Source organism: Erythrolamprus reginae, chromosome 1, assembly GCF_031021105.1.
Source record: "Erythrolamprus reginae isolate rEryReg1 chromosome 1, rEryReg1.hap1, whole genome shotgun sequence".
NCBI classification, from domain to species: domain Eukaryota; kingdom Metazoa; phylum Chordata; class Lepidosauria; order Squamata; family Dipsadidae; genus Erythrolamprus; species Erythrolamprus reginae.
The window spans coordinates 237,419,368-237,436,426 of NC_091950.1; the positions used below are offsets into that span (position 1 = coordinate 237,419,368).

At 37.7% G+C, this 17,059-nt stretch overlaps 1 protein-coding gene across 3 annotated transcripts; it reads right to left on the reverse strand.

Annotated features, from left to right (window-relative positions):
• Positions 1–5,541: 5,541 nt before the first annotated feature.
• On the reverse strand, positions 5,542–16,487 carry SNRPB2 (small nuclear ribonucleoprotein polypeptide B2). 3 transcript variants are annotated; one of them, XM_070732602.1, is made up of 7 exons: positions 16,129–16,487; positions 15,382–15,461; positions 14,472–14,644; positions 11,790–11,927; positions 10,328–10,381; positions 9,691–9,779; positions 5,542–6,622 (listed from the first exon to the last, which is right to left on the reverse strand). In XM_070732602.1, the coding sequence occupies exons 2-7, from the start codon at positions 15,443–15,445 to the stop codon at positions 6,463–6,465; spliced, it is 678 nt and encodes a 225-aa protein (XP_070588703.1). In that variant the 5' UTR covers positions 15,446–15,461; positions 16,129–16,487; the 3' UTR covers positions 5,542–6,462. The 3 variants fall into 3 exon arrangements, with proteins under 3 accessions (XP_070588703.1, XP_070588704.1, XP_070588705.1); XM_070732603.1 differs by having other exon boundaries at positions 16,118–16,475; XM_070732604.1 differs by lacking the exon at positions 16,129–16,487 and adding an exon at positions 15,994–16,075.
• Between the last annotated feature and the right edge of the window lie 572 nt (positions 16,488–17,059).

Sequence of the window (17,059 nt, forward strand, 5' to 3'; positions counted from 1 at the left end):
ACTGTGCCAGTTAAAGCAAACCCTTTAACTCAAGGGGACAACCTGTTCTTCCAAGCAGAGGAAGAATTTCTTAGAACGGGCCGTACCCAAGTAGGATGCAAAGCAGTGTAAATCCTTATATTATTCAGACACCCGTTCTTTCCCGTTCCTCCTGAGTAAAATGGTATTTCCAATTATTACTTTACGAATCAGCAGCAGCAGCTAATAACATACAGCATCTTCATAACCAGGATTAATAAGATGGTACTTGCATGCTTACTCTTTATTAAGTCACCTAAAGTCATTAATGTGAGAAGCTCTAGGTATTCAAATGATAGGAGAAAATAAATCATTTGGAAGGGTCATTTCTGACTTATGTGAATGCAGCAACTCTCTTCTAATCACAAACTTAGTATTATTATTTTTGTAAATGTGATCTTTTAAAAAAAACATGAAGAGTTACTCATGCAGAAGCTTGAAAAAGTCAGGGTCCTTTAAAAATAGCAGAGAGACGCTATGCTCGCATTGGCTTGGAGCCCATTTTATTTCCCAATAATGCCTGGCTGTATTAACTATTTAGTACAATGTTAGACTGGATTGGCTGGAACTGAAAAATCTTATTGATAGAGTGAGGTTATTCCTCACTAATTCTTATGTTCAGAAAAAGCTTCTTTGATTCCTAACAGAGCAGAGGAAGTAAACAGCATGACAGCATTTGCTGTTGTTTTATGCATCATCTTTTTATCCTTTGAAGGATCTACCTGCCTCGGAGTTGGTTTAATGTCAGTATTCCGAGTAATGCACCCATTGAAATCAGAACTCCGAGTCAAGTAGATTCCTTAAAGGACATGTTTATTGGATACATCATATCGGCACATCATATCGGCACCTCGTAAGGACCCCTCTCCAGGGTTACAGTAGAAGATGGTTAATGGTTTTGAAGGCAGAAGAGGGCTCTACAACCAACATCAGATAAAGCGGCAAAATCATCTTGTAGAAGGAAAACTCTGATTTCAAACCTCCACTGCCTTGTGGCTATATCCATAATTGGAAAAGGCTTCAGGAGTAAACCTTGAGGAAAAATCCAAAGCCAGAATCCCAGAAACAGTTCATGACTGAGTACAGCCACCTTCTGATAACTCCTGTGACTCAGCTGGAACCAATCATATTGGCTTTTCCATTTCATTGGATTATTTCAGCGATGTGGAGAGAGAGGATCTGCTGCTTGGGTAACAGTATATCCTCTATACTAACCTACCTAGGCCTCGGGCTCTGGAGAGGACACTCCAACTTTGCATACAGCACTGAAACAACATGGAAAGCAACAGTCACAGGTTAAGTCTTTGCTTGATTGGCACAGAGCGTGATGCCAGGGGCTGCCTTTCACAGTGGAAGAGGTCAATATGCCTTATTGGCATAATGACAAGCAGACTGATAACTTTCAACTGTGCAATAACCATAAGAAACTTCAGCCCTAAAGCTGGGCACTTGGCATGTTCAGACAATGACCCCCAGTTTCTCGGACGATCTACAAAAAATAGATAATGTACACAAGACTTCCGTTATCAATATGGAGCTGAGCAGAGTGCAAATGGACATCATTGCCCTTCCAGAGACAAGGCTGTTGGACTCACGATCAATTAAGGAGAGAAACTTCTCATTCTTCTGGCAAGGAAAACCATCAAATAAGACTAGGGAATATGGGGTGGGCTTTGCTATCAAAAATATGCTACTAGGACTCCTCACTCCACTGTTGTAAGGAGCGAGAGGATTTTGTCCTTACAGCTCCACTTGCTAGCAGGACCAGTCACTCTTATTAGTGCATATGTACTGACTTTATCATCATCAGTAAAGTCTAAAGACAAATTTTACAATGATCTGGTCACCGCTATCAAGAAAGTATCTGAGAAAGAATCACTGTTTATTCTTGGAGCACACTCTTGTATTGCAGCGAGTCTTGGATCCTTTATGCACGGCAAGAAAGTTGAATATCTTCCCAATGTGCTGTGTCTGAAGTATCCTTGGCATCAGCTGGTATGACAAAGTTCCAAATAGCACAGTCTTGGAATGTGCTGGAATTTCTAGCATGTATACACTATTGAAACAGCGACGTCTTTGCTGGCTTAGGCATGTTGTGAGAATGGATGATGGGCGAATTCCAAAAGATCTCCTGTATGGTGAACTAGTGAACTTTTAATCCCTGGATAGTTCAATGGATTTGCAGCTGGCTGAAGCATAGACATCAGAGAGTTATTGTTAATGGCGAGTATTCTGAGCAGAGTCAGGTTACAAGTGGTGTGCCACAAGGGTCTGTTCTGGGTCCTATTCTTTTTAATATGTTTGTGAGTGACATAGGGGAAGGTTTGGTAGGGAAAGTTTGCCTATTTGCCGATGACTCTAAAGTGTGCAATAGGGTTGATATTCCTGGAGGAGTCTGTAATATGGTAAATGATTTAGCTTTACTAGATAAATGGTCAAAGCAATGGAAACTGCAGTTTAATGTTTCCAAATGTAAAATAATGCACTTGGGGAAAAGGAATCCTCAATCTGAGTATTGTATTGGCAGTTCTGTGTTAGCAAATACTTCAAAAGAAAAGGATTTAGGGGTAATGATTTCTGACAGTCTCAAAATGGGTGAACAGTGCAGTCAGGCGGTAGGGAAAGCAAGTAGGATGCTTGGCTGCATAGCTAGAGGTATAACAAGCAGGAAGAGGGAGATTATGATCCCGCTATATAGAATGCTGGCGAGACCACATTTGGAATACTGTGTTCAGTTCTGGAGACCTCACCTACAAAAAGATATCGACAAAATTGAACGGGTCCAAAGATGGGCTACAAGAATGGTGGAAGGTCTTAAGCATAAAACGTATCAGGAAAGACTTAATGAACTCAATCTGTATAGTCTGGAGGACAGAAGGAAAAGGGGGGACATGATCGAAACATTTAAATATATTAAAGGGTTAAATAAGGTCCAGGAGGGAAGTGTTTTTAAAAGGAAAGTGAACACAAGAACAAGGGGTCACAATCTGAAGTTAGTTGGGGGAAAGATCAAAAGCAACATGAGAAAATATTATTTTACTGAAAGAGTAGTAGATCCTTGGAACAAACTTCCAGCAGACGTGGTAGATAAATCCACAGTAACTGAATTTAAACATGCCTGGGATAAACATATATCCATCCTAAGATAAAATACAGAAAATAGTATAAGGGCAGACTAGATGGACCATGAGGTCTTTTTCTGCCGTCAGACTTCTATGTTTCTATGTTTCTAGTGCAGGGAAAGCAACCCAGATAGCGACCACAGCTGCGCTATAAGGATATCTGTAAGAAGGATTTAAAGGCCTTGGGAATGGACATTAGCAGCTGGGAAACCTTGACCTCTGATCATTCAGCTTGGAGGCTAAAGATGCATCATGGCTTTCTCCACTTCGAGGAAGCACTTGTTCGGGAGGCTGAGGCAAAGAGACAGTACCATAATCAGTGAAATCTGGGGGCCGGGCAGAGGACAGAATAGATCTGTCCTCAGTGTGGAAGAGATTGCCATTCTCAGTTTCTCCTTTTTAGCCATGCTAGATGCTATTCTAGGAACTCTTTCCAGAGCACGATACCAGTCTTTCAAGACTATGGTATCGTTGCCAATGCAGACCAGCACAGCTGGTGAAAACCAACTCTGAACCGTTCCCAGGGTTTTCACCTAATTAAGAGAATAAAATTTTCCCTCTCCCCGTGTCACTAGTTACATTGTCCAATGAGTATAGCTGGGAGCCTCCTCTCCCCCTTCACCAATCAACTGTTATGATGACCTTGGTTCCCACAGGAAAACTTTTTATTTTGACTGTTAGCTGGGCTATCTCCTTCTTCCCAGGCTTCGTGGCGACTATGAGGCAGCACAAGATGGCTTCAGCCAGGTTCACTTCAGAGTTGACACTCTTCCTTATGATTAACATTTTGGGACTGCAAACTTAACATGCTCTCAAAAGTAAGTAGGGCCCCTAGTCTCATATGATTGGCCAGACATGGATTAGAAGACCCTACAGAACATATTAGGTGGGTGAAAGAGGGAATATTTGAACACTCAGTTCCATTCGTAGGGAGAATAACTTTTATTTCAGGAAAAGCATCTTCAGTGTCCTACAGACTGATTGCCTGTAAATTTTACCTCTTTTCTGGAGAGGAAGATATGTGAGAATAGTATTCGGCAAATATTGCAAGGGATTATTATTAAGGGGGAAAAGTGCAGACTCAACTCTGAGCAAAACATAAAAGGTTCCTATCAGGGACAATATAGGTTGCAATTGAGACTGGCAGCTCTGTTGCTAAGCAACATAGTTAAATAAAACATCATCTATCAGTGACAGATTTATGTCAGATCCACTGTGGTTGTTAAGCAAATCACCCAGTCATTAAGTGCATCATTAGGTGACTGTGACTTCTCCATTAATTTTACTTTTTAGAAACTGGTTGTGAATCTCACGAGTAGTGATCATGTGACATGCAACTATCATAAGTCTATGTTGGTTGCAAAATGCCCAAATGGCAATAGTATGAATGTGAAAACAGTTGTAAGTTTAAGGACCAGTCTAAAAATTACTTTACAATAGTATCGTTTAAGTTCAAACAGTTGCTAAACAGACAAGTTGTTCACCAAGATTCTATGTAATAAAATAGTTGCATTAAGGTTTTAGTTAGGCTTCTACAAAATTGATTCCTTGGTTATATATTTGTTTAATTATCTTATTTGGTAAACGTTATACAGATATTCACTAGGGATTAATTCATTTAAGATTTGTTTGGAACTCATTTTTAAAAAATGACTTATGTAACAGGCATTTAAATGTTGTAATTCTAAATACTTTTTATTTAGTTGTCTTAACTCTATGTTGTTCTTCATTATTGTTTGACCTTTCTTAGTATATCTTATAAATCAGTGCCTAAGGTCATAAAAAACATTACTTGATTTTGAGCTACAGCATGAATTATTACTAAATATACCGTATCATCTTCATAGGAATACAGCCATCCCAGCTTAACCTCAGCAATGTATGGGATTGACCAAATTCAAGCACAATTCCAGGGATATTAGGAGCTATTTCTAGACATAGGACACAAAGGATAGCCACTCTAGTAATACCCTCCCAAAAAATTGAAATATCACCTTTAGGGCTTAAAGTCAATTGCCTGGGTGCACCTACATTCCTTCTAAATATTAAACCAAGACTGCAGCTGCCAAAGATTGAGTGATTTAGGGCCAATAACTCAACATAACAGTATCTTGGAGGATTGCTGTTTCAGAAATAAGAGCTCTCCCAGCCTACAATACTTTTGGCATATTATTTTCAATTGTGCAGATATTTTGGATAAGCCTTCACACAATATTCTTAGTATAGGAACATTGTGTACAGCAGTGTATTGCTCCTTACCAGGTGCACGTTTTAATAAAAACTGGAAATTTGCAAATTACACAGAAGACAGTGTCTTTCCTACCCATCTCTACATTTATGAATATCTTTACATAACTAAACCACCAGATTTGAGATATTATCTATCATCAGGCAATGCAAGTATCATTGGTTACATTTATTTTCATATTTGGCATTAAGTCAGCCTATCAATTACAATAGTCTCTAAAGAAAAACTTTTGAAAACAACTTTAGATACAAGGCAAGTTTTTTTCTCCCCAATTCTACGAACGTATGCCCATCCATATGTATAGATGTCAATGTGACGAACAAGTACAATCCCACTGTGCCTTATTAACTCCTAATGAAAATTTGGAGGCAGGAGTGGGTGGAAAACCTTTTCTCATCAAAGGCAGCATTTGCTTAGGAGAAATATTTCTAGAGGCCATATTCTAGCAATAAATAGAGATGAGGATGGTCGGAAGCAGAGATCAATACAAAATGAAACGAGGCCACCCACTTTCTTCACTTCCCCAGCAATTATTCTAGGGGGGGAACATGACTCCCCCCCCTCCCCAGTCCCTTGCAGGAAAATATTAAGGCAAAACTCATTCCTTATAAACTTTCTGTGTTGGAACTTGGACCTTTGGCGATGCTAATCATAACTGATAAAAGGTTAACAACTTCAGATTAGAACTTTCAAAGATAGCCAATTTCTAGATTGGTAATTAGCTACATTTAATAATTTTGATCAGATGAAACAGCAATCAAAGAGGAACTCTTAAGAAACAGTTTTATTTCTTATTAAGCAAGTTGAAAGGATCTGAAGATCACAGTATCTTAAACCAATTTATGTACATCAACAAAAACTAACAGGGTCAGCAGAAATGTTAGCATTCTTTGAACATGTTTAGAAATGCAAACATGCCGACTGGATGAAACCCCAAGAGTTTTATATAACACACTTTCCTTAAAATTAAGGAACCATCATTTAATTTATTCAGCTTTGTCCTAAAAAAAACCCATGGCACATGAAAAAAAGCACGTAAACAAGTTCTTTCAAAAAAATGTGAGTTCATTTCCATCACTTTTTGGCATATGTAATTTTCATTGCATGTGATGGGGTAATTTTAAATCCTTGGAGGGCGTCCCGAGCAGCTCCAGCCTGTCCTTCATTTTCAAATTCCACAAATGAAATGTCATGTCTACCAGGAACTAGGCGCACTTCTTTAAAACCAGGGAATCTAGACAAAAAAAAATTATATAAGTTTATATTCTTTATCATTGCCAATCATGGAGCTAGACTTACTCTCTTCACTAATGATAACTTAAAATTGAAGTTCATTATTAAAAAAATAATAATTGAACACTACAGATCTGGGCAAGCCAGAAAAGAAAAAGGGAAAGCAGTAATACTTTTCCACTCAATGAAAATGATGCAATTGACATACAGAAAGTTTGAATTCAGAAAAGTCTCTAATGATAAAGTTCATAATTAATAAAATGAATTACTATTCAATAAATCCTTATGCACCAGATAGTAAATTCAAGGATCTATTTTGTTCAGCCTTCAGCAAATCTGTAATCTGTCCTACATACCGTACTCGTCAAACACTTCTGTATTCTATAATTTGTCATTAAATAATCATTAAAATAAAAAGTCATGTTCAATTAGTGAAATGGAATTAGCAAAAATTAGAGGGAGGCACTTGAAAAAATGAAAATGGGTAAAGTTAATATGACTGCGAGAGAATTTCAACTAAATTGTGGCTTGATGGAATATCTAAATGCAATTGCTTGCCAAGTCAACTCAGTTATTATGTATTATTAAGCTTGTATACTGCCTGATTCCCAACTGTTCTGGCATATGCAGATTTCAAACCAATTCAAAAATTGGATTAAGCAAACTGTTCAAAACAGGCTAAATATTTCAATACTTTGAGTCAAAGTCCTTTACAACCAGAACCAACACTTCGAACAAAAAGGGCAAATGAATTAAATCATATCTGTAATAGTAAGAGATCAACCTCTATTAACACATTATTGAATGTTAGTACCAGAAATATGGATTCATTCAGTTTGAGTAAAAGCTGGGAGGCCTATTCTTAAATCAGAAGCATGGCACTTCATTTCTAACCATGTTCCAGTTCCAGTTTGGTGGCGTAAGAGGAAGGAAAAGATCACCCGCAACTGGAAACTACGGTTTTTATTAAATTGGGACTATTTTAAACAATGTTTTCATCCAGTACTTACACACCAGTGTCCCTGTTAGAATTCTCTTCCTACTGGTACCTAACTTTATTCGAAAGCGTGAGTGAGAGTGGCCAGCATTGAGGACTGCAAGGACAAAGTGGAGAGCAAGTTGGAGGCAAGTTGGAGGCGCTGGGAATAACAGAGCGGTAGACGTTGGCTGGTGGGAGCAGCCAACGCTGAGGGCATTGGGAATGGAATGTTGGAGACAACTGCTCACTTTGTATTGGGAACACTGAGAGCACTCTGGAACTTCGTTATCATACCTACTTCCCCTTGGTGGAATTTTAAAACTGGATGGTGGTGGTTGTTTTGGGGTCAAGGAACAGAGAATGTACTGATTGCAGCTTCCCCCATTATTAATTTTAAAGACCTAAGAAGAGGAGAAGACAGGACTCAATGGAAAAGAGTACAGTTAAGGAACACATATCAAATCTGGGCCCTTTTGAAGAACTGAGACTGTAATTCTCTAGATTTTTAATGGACCCTGTGCAATAGTTTAACACCTTAACTACTGTTTTAACATTTGCAAACCTTGTTTTTAATTCTCAATTTTAATTAATTTAGTAACTATTGGTTATAATATTTGGGGGGGGGAAGAAATGGTGAGGATGCATTATGAATGAATGGATGAATGAATGAGTATGCTTGATTGAAATACATATATTTATCATTGCTATTTTATTACTGCTATTTTAATTGAATTAAGGTGGTTTAGTGATGGATGAGTGGATATCAATGAATGGTGAGGATATTTGGTATGATAAGATAAATGGAAGGACCAGTTTGCCTGGTGCTTTGGAGGCAGGGGGCGGGGAGCCCATCTCTGAGGTGGCAGAGGGCCAGAATATTCCGGTCATGCTAGGGAGGGTCAGATATGGCGGGAGACATGGGGTAGGCCGCTCTCGGGGAACAAGAGCTTGAAAGCGATCCCTTGTTCCGGTCCCATGAACTCAGCCCGGGGTACTGGTGACAAGCAAAATCTGGACCCTGGCTCAGGCTGTTGCTGCTCAATGCCAGGTTGGCTGTTAATAAAGCTCCCCTTATCCAGGATTTGTTCCTGGAGGAGGAGGCCGACCTGGCATGTGTGACTGAGACCTGGCTGGGCCCTGAGGGAGGGGTTCCAGCCACGACCTCAGGGAAGGGAAGAGGAGTGGCTATTATAGCCAGGAACACCATCAGCCTATGCAGGCTCACTCCTCCTGAGATAGTGGGATGTGAGTCCCACCTTGACCTAGGGGTTCAGGTGGGCTTATTCCTTACGTATGTGCCTCCCAGCTGCATGCCTGCGCTACTCGAGGAGGTAGTCAGGCTGGCGGTGGAATTCCACACTTTCCGTAAAAGTCTCAAGACTCCTTTATGTCACCAGACCTGGGGCTATTAGACTTCTGCCCCTGGCCAACAAAAGTTATGTGAGTTAGTGGATTGAATGGGTATGAGTGTTTTTACGGTCTTTGTGTTTTTAGATTATTAATTATTGATTGGATTCAGGATATTATATATTGTTATTGTATATGTTGTAAGCTGCCCCAAGTCCTCGAAGAGGGGTGGCATAAAAGTCCAATAAATAAATAAAGAAATAAAATAAATGTTGTCAAAGAATTTCAGAAGCTATCATGCATAACAAAAAATGGGGTAGGCTGAAGTCAAGATATCTACAAGATACATATCCTTTGACTGAATTTAAGCACGCACATGCACACATATCAGGGATACTGTCACGCCTGGAAGCCATCTGTCAACCCAGAGAGATATAGCCATATAAAATCATGTGCAATCAATATAATATTCATAAACCTTTCAGCTTAAATCAAGAAACCCAGCTTCTTGCATTGTCCACATCATTCTTGAACAACTCTAGGAAATTACTACAAATAAGAAAAGGTCAGTAAAAACTACATGATTTTAGCCCTGTGTATTCATAGCTTTAGTCTATGTAAAATTGTTGACAATCAATCCCAGGTAATTTACTAAATTGATTTCAGGGAGCTACATTTTGAAGTAATTGCATGCAATATTGCAGCTGACATCTTAGGAAAAAGGAGTAAACATATGCACTTACTGATTAAATAACATTGATAACATCATTTCATTTGTCTCTTCTGGTAGGTTGTTGAGGAAAAGTATATGGTTTGGTGGATTATCAGGCACCTGTAATAACAGAAGTGGTAAACAAAGTGATATAATAAAGGATAGAACTGGGAAAAATATAAGCAGTTTCTATATTAAGTTTTAAAGTTAAATAGGAGGTGCTGCATTTGTGGTCATAGTCTGTTATCAAAAAGATATTTATCAGAAGGTGAACTGATAGATGAATGATTGTTCTCTTTCACCTACTATCATCTTTTCCTAAGAAACAGATAACATTCCAACACCACACAAGATAGAAATCAATATTTTTAAAAAACTTTTTATGACTACTTACAGGACTATATATTGACTAGATTTAATCTAGGGAGATAAAAATATTTTTGAATCTTGCAGCAGGTTAACTTTTATTATTAAAAAAAATCTGAAGACAATAAATCAGAATATAAAGAATCTGATTTTTACTGCCTCTGTGCAATATTAAAGTCTGAAGCAAACAACTGGTTACAAATTATTCACAAAAAATATATCTGTTTGTTTACACAAATGTTATTCTAAAAGGTCAAATACAATGATGGGATGTTTAGTTGCACTAAGGCAGTAATATTTACCTGTTGATTCTGTGAAGCATTTCCTTGAGCATTTGCTGAATTTTGATTTGCTTCCTATTACAAAATAAAATAGTGTTTAGAAATCTTTATTCTTTTTAATCACATTACAAAAATTATAAGAATAAACTTTAGACAGATACAAAACAACTGGTTCAATTTCAAAACAGAAATTTAAGAGGGCCAGAATAATTAGGAGGCAATATTATTTAAGGGAACGTTAGTTAAGAATTGACAAAAATCCTATAGCCATAAGGCACCTAGAGGCTATATCTAAGGATCTTTCTGCCATAGGAATTTTACAAAGCATACCATACGTTTATGGGAACAGGAATCTAAGAAATATTACAAGAGTGATGCAGTGTTTCTAAATTTTCAGATTTTTACTGAGCTATAAGAGGAGAGGAAAGTAATTGTCTATAAACTTTTTGTATTTTCCTACTGTTTCTTATGTCTTTTTTTTCATAAAATTTAAAAGAAGTAATTGAATAGTATTTTAATAGCATAAGGATAAAATGCATTTTTAAAGGAGCTTAGACAAGTTACCTGTGGGAGATGTTTTGATAAGTAGTCTTTGGGTTACGTCCATTTGTTTAGCAACAGTTCAAAGTTACAACAGCACTATAAAAAGACTTTATGACTAGTTCTTGAAGGCTGGTCCTTGGCTGTGGCAGTGTCTCCACAGTTATGTGATCAACATTCAGGCACCTAGAGATTTTCTCTTTTGCACTATCCAATTGATCTTTGGTGTCTTCTTCAACTGCCTTCCTTTAGCTGTTTGTCTGAAGCCCTACCAAGCAGGTGTTTTGCTGGCCATGTTGGGCAGGTGCCTCCTGCCTCCCCCTTTGGCACATAAAGCCCTCAGCCAAGTAGCTGCCAGGAATCACTGCCAGGCATTTGGCCACACATAGGAAAGGTCTTGAAAATGTCATCTCATTGCTGCTGAGAGGATTGCCTCAGTTGGTAGTAGGATGTAGAATCACAGCCCTGGCACTTTCTATTCCAAGCAGTGGCACCCAGCTGCCCACAATCCCTAGCACTCACCCGTGGCATCTGCCCTCCATCCTAGCTCTGATCTTCTGACTTCCTTGTCTGGAACTCCTGTCTCTTCCCACATTACAGTTGTGTGAAGTCCTTATAACTGATTAAACATGCTATGACTAAACAATGTGTTCATGTGACCTTGTACTTTACTACCACATTCTGCCACATAGTGACAGAAATTTTGATCTTAATTGCTGTCACAACCCAAGGACTACATGCATATAGATCTAGGCAGTGAACAAATGGATAACATTCAACAGCTTAAATAGCCTCTTCTATTATTCATCTGGTAGCACTCTGAGGGCAACACATGCCTTTCACATAAAACTAACAAAAAGAACATTCTAATGACCATATAGAGCTTCATAACTTTTCTGTATTGCTTAAGTCTAATGAGATATATACTAAAAATGTTTGTTACCTGATTTGGCTTTTTGGCAGCATTTGCAGCCTGTTCCAAGGATTTGGTCTTCTTTTTCTCTTTTCTCTTTTCTTTATCAGCAAATGTACCACGCATTTTAGAAATTACTTCAGAGTCTGTTTTTGCATACTGAATGCGCTGTTTTCAAGAAACAAAATTTCACAAAAACAATATCTTGTGGTAAGCTCAAGGGAAATCTAAGAGAAATCAATATGAGTTCAAGTGCACAAGGTATCTTGCTCTTTAACTCTCTGAAAAGTTTAAAGTATATCCTATACTGAGATCTAGAGATGAACAGAATCCCTTGTACAGTGGAACCCCGACATAAGAGCTGCTCTACTTAAGAGCAACTCGAGATAAGAGCTGGGAGGGGAGAGATATTTTTGTTCTACTTACAAGCCCAAATTCGAGATACAAGCGCCAAGGAGCTGTCTCCTGAAGCCGAACGCTAACTTCCGCGTTCGGCTTCAGGAGACAGCTGCGAAGCGGCGCGCGTGTTTTAAAAGGTTGCAGCCGGCCTGGGGGGCTCGGGGGGGGGTGCTTGCAGCTTTCTTTCTTGCTCTTTTTCTTTCTCTCTTTTACCTTCCCTTCCTCTATTTCTTCTTTTCTTTCTCCTTCCCACCTTCTTCCCTCCCTCCCTCCCTTCACTCATTCCTCTCTTACTCTCCCCTTTCATAAGTTTCCTTGCTTCCTTCCTCTGTTCCTGCCCCTTCCCTCTTTCCTTCCTTCCTTCCCACCCTCCGTCCATTCATTCACTCATTCCTCTCTTGATCGCTTAAAGCCGGTCCCTGGTGCAAAAAGGGTTGGGGACCTCTGTCCTACAGGATTGGGTGGCAGAGAAGTTGAACATATGTAAATTTAAAAGTTTAAGAAAGTTTACAAGTTAAGTGAAAGAAACTTCATTATTCATTTATATGTACATGTACATTTCTTCATTAAAAACATGTCTTTCTGCATAATTTAGACTAACTTTGTGAGTTTTTTGAGGGCTGGAACCAATTAAAATTATTTACATTAATTCCTATGGGGAAAAGTCGTTCGAGATAAGAGCTGCTCGACTTAAGAGCCCAGGTCCGGAACGAATTAAACTCGTATCTCGAGGTACCACTGTATTTTGAGCAATTTACTATTAAAAATTGCAATATTGTTCCAACAGTGAATTAATAAAATGAATCATTAATTATAGCCAAATGTCAGAGATAAAAGGTACAACTGAAAATAACTTTTAAAAAGCAGACTAATTAATACAGTACAGGCAACTGAGATAGTTGATACAATAACTATGCTTATGTTGATGACCTTTCGATAACTGATGCCTGCTTTTCGCCGGCTGCTGCACAGTATTTTACTAGGGTCTGAGTTATAAATGATTTACACTCTGAAAAAAGGATGAAGATATATTTATTGTCAGACTGTCCAGGGTGCCAATGTTAAAGAGGTAGAATATACTGTATATGAATATTCCTAAAGCTGGCAAAACAAACTAACACATGTTGGACTGTTTTCAACAACTTCCACATGGCAAATATATTGCTCAAATGGGATTTTAGAATGTTTTTCCTGTGGTAATGTCAATAACAAAATCCAGTGCCTAGACTAGGTCTAGAAGAAAGTTTTCTCAAAAGCCTCCTTTCATCCAAATTCTATTTCTCTCAAAAGTCAGAATGTTATTTACATTAGGCAGTGTCTCAAGCCAATAAAAATGTTAACAAAATGTTATGTTCAAGTAATGTTTCGGATTGTTCCCTGCAGATAGCTACATCTTCAAAATTAACTGTTCAAATTCATTTTTTACACAAAGTGAAATCTTAATTTTGTGGACTTAAATACAAGACTAAATATCCAGTGATATTTATGTAATTTTAGCAAATTAATAAGATAAATGGCTCTACTTGGCTCCCACCGTCCTTGCCTTTCATAAGAGTCTAAAGACTCACCTATGCCACCAAGCTTGGAGTCATTAGATTCTCCCCCCTGATCGATGAATGTATAGAGTTTGATGATTGAATAGTTATGTATGTATTTTAATTGGTTCTTTAGTTTTTAGTTGTAACTTTGAATTTTAATTATTTTGATTTCAATATATATTGTCTCTTTCATATGATTTAAGCTGGCCCAAGTCCTCGGAGAAGGGCGACATATAAATCCAATAAACTTAAACTTACTTATACATTTATATTGAAACTGATATTCATGAATTGATACCCCTCCCTATAAATCAGACCATAAATGCAATTCCACTTGTTTCTAATCAGTCCAAAATGGAAGTTTTCTATATGGATTCTAAGCTATTAGAATTATAAATTATTGTAAAATTCTACTGATAACACAAAAAATGCATCATAGTTAAAATAATTTATATTCAAATGTTAATTAAAAAATGAATTGAAGTGCAGACACTTCTATATGTTTGGCTTAGAAGTTGGTTTCATTACTTCAAATAAGTGGATAAGTATATAGGAATTTAGTAATATTTTTCCGGTATTAACCACTGAAATGAAAATTAAAATATCTCTTTCCATCTATAGTAGAAGTGGCAGGATATAAATAAATACCCCTATCATATTGTGAGTTGATTCATAAAGTTACAGTTTAAGAATGTAATGAGAAATCTGAAGTTTATAAGATACTGTCTACATGACTATACAGTTATATTTCATGATAAAAATTTTAACAACTTACCATTGGTTTGCCATAAAATGGAAAACCTTGTAACTGCCTCAGAGCATTGGTGGCTGATCCAAGTTCTTTAAATATAATAAAGGCTTGTCCTCTCATCTTCATTGTTTTTAAAGCCACAATATCCACCACATGACCAAATTGGGAAAATAGTGCATATAATGATCTTTTGAGTTCTGTTAGGGGGGAAAAGGAAAGGGAATTGTATTATTTGTAGCTAGCTACTTAAAAGAACATTCAGAACTTTATAACTGGTAAATTACCATATTAATAATTATTTTATGATTTGAATGCAGAAATTTCTATCTCTAAATGAAATCTCTACACATAACTTAAAATATCTGAAAACTAGAAGAATTCCTTTCAATAATCAGTACAATACTGGACTAGAAACAGTGAATATCTGATTCAACAATAGCAATTCACAATGTGCTTACTTTTGTTTCTAAGATACAGGTGACAATGGTTGAAAGCAGGGAATAGATTAACTTAATTTCTCAACTTCATTTATACATATGTCCTGGAAATGTAAATGTATCAAATACTATTAGATTGATTAATCTGCATTTCCTTCAGTCAGCAAAAGTAGGTTTCTGGATACCAACTGATGTGATACAGACAAAAGGATCATGTAGTATTCATATATCTCCCATGAACATCTAGGTGGGCACTGGGGGATTAGATCTATGACATAAAGATCTATTGGCTCTTTCTTTCTATACATACTCAGAGAAAAGGATAACAACCTAATGTAACTCAGCTGTGCTTCAAGTTAAAGTAATTGTAGATTTGTGACTTGGATATATTAATTTCATTTCAAATTACAAGATCAATTCACAGCTGAGAAAGAAAGGTATGACAATGCCTATGTCTTAATTCATTAGGACATAATTAGGAATAATATATTTCATACCTTCTTTTTTAATTTTATCATTCACATTATTGATATAAAGTGTATGGTTTGGTCTAATATCCATCTTCCGATAGGCTGACCTGAAAAATAAGATATAGCACATTCATATATCCTAGTTTCTCCAAAAAACTAAAAGTACCATACATTAAGACTACGCCCACTAATCCACAACGATTCTTCAGAATTTTCTAATTAAAAGGCAAACACTGATTATTATAGTTACATACTTTCGGGGATGGGAAAGGGCGATCACCCTAAGGAGGGATGGACATACATACATACACACATACATACAAACGTACATGTATGTATGTCCCTACTTAGGGTGTGTGTGTATACACACACACACAAGTTTAAATTTCAGAGAGTAACAAAAGCAATTCTTTGTCACAACCTGACATAGAATCTAAAACATCTGATCAGCAAAGACACTGAATGAAAGCGTTACCAGTTATATTCGAGAAATAAAATGGAAATTTTCGTTTGACTGCTTCACTGCAATTGCCAAAGCCATGAAAAGAAGCTAATCTCATTAAGTGGCTTTTGGCAAAGCACTTTAGTAACAGGAGCATCAGGTCAAGTGCTTTACTCAACTGTACTGTATTGCATTACCAATAATTCCTTAATTTCTTCCAATTTTTCCTCTCGCTGTTACACTGGGGTGAGACTGCCTCACTGAGATCCCCGCCTGGAAGAATGAAAGGACTCGGGGGTCCCTCCTCTTCCTCTTCCTCACCCGATACTCACGCTCTATCCCACAGGAGCGGCACTCAACTCAAGAGGTCCGCGGTTGCAACCCCCTCACTTTAAGAAGCCTGAGGCGATAGAGAGGGATGGCAGGAGAAACTTTTCTCCGGTAAAAGAAAAAAAAAAGCGGAGTAACTGCCAAGCCAAACAACTTTCTCTATCTCCCCTTTTCTCCGCGTGCTCCTTCCGTTTCCGATTAAGCCGGTTTAGGAAAGGCTACTCGTTCAGCCACTTCCGGTATACTACAATTTTTAACCATAAAGAAATCTATCTGGCTTGGGGCTAATACAGTATATTAGTATAACTTCCGGCTAAGAGAGAAAAAGAAGACGGCATTCTGAGCTCTGTAGGACATATCGTCTCTATGATAACCGGCCGTGCTTTGGAAAACTCGTTCAAATTTAAGCCGGATGTGGTATCCACTGGGTGAAAGAACCATAGAGCTATATAAAATGGAAGAAGTTATACTCTCTTCCAATGACAAATTGATTCCATCGTAATACAGTACTTGCCGCACTCCCAATCGGCGATCCTAGGCTGCAGAATGCGCACGTTTAATTGGGTTTTAAAGATACAGAGCTCTCGTGTTCTAAGAAGCTTGGATTGTCTTTTAATTTGATGACGGGAACTTAATAGAAATATCCTTAGTGTGCAAGAGGCATACCCAACTCTGCATGAATTGAATAATCAATTGTGAGCCACCTAGAGTCCACTGGAGTTGGGCGGCATATAAATTTTACTAATAAATGAACAACACATTTGTTTTATGACATAGGTGTTCAAGAGTGAATGTATACCGTAGGTTAAGATTCCCAAGGAACTGGTGGGACGACGGGACAGGGTTAGAGGTTATACGGTTAGTAGAATTCAAGACCAAGGTACAAAGAATAAACTGAAATCACTGTATAATTTGTAAATATTGTAATGTTCT

Excerpts from the sequence above, each read along its gene's own strand:
- SNRPB2 (XM_070732602.1), bottom strand. The coding sequence starts at position 15,445 with ATGGATATTAGACCAAACCATACACTTTATATCAATAATGTGAATGAT. Across the intron at positions 9,780-10,327 it reads ATGCTTCACAGAATCAACAG|GTGCCTGATAATCCACCAAA; the intron begins GTAAATATTACT and ends CTGTTATTACAG. Across the intron at positions 6,623-9,690 it reads TTATCAATGTTATTTAATCA|ATTCCCTGGTTTTAAAGAAG; the intron begins GTAAGTGCATAT and ends TTTTTTGTCTAG.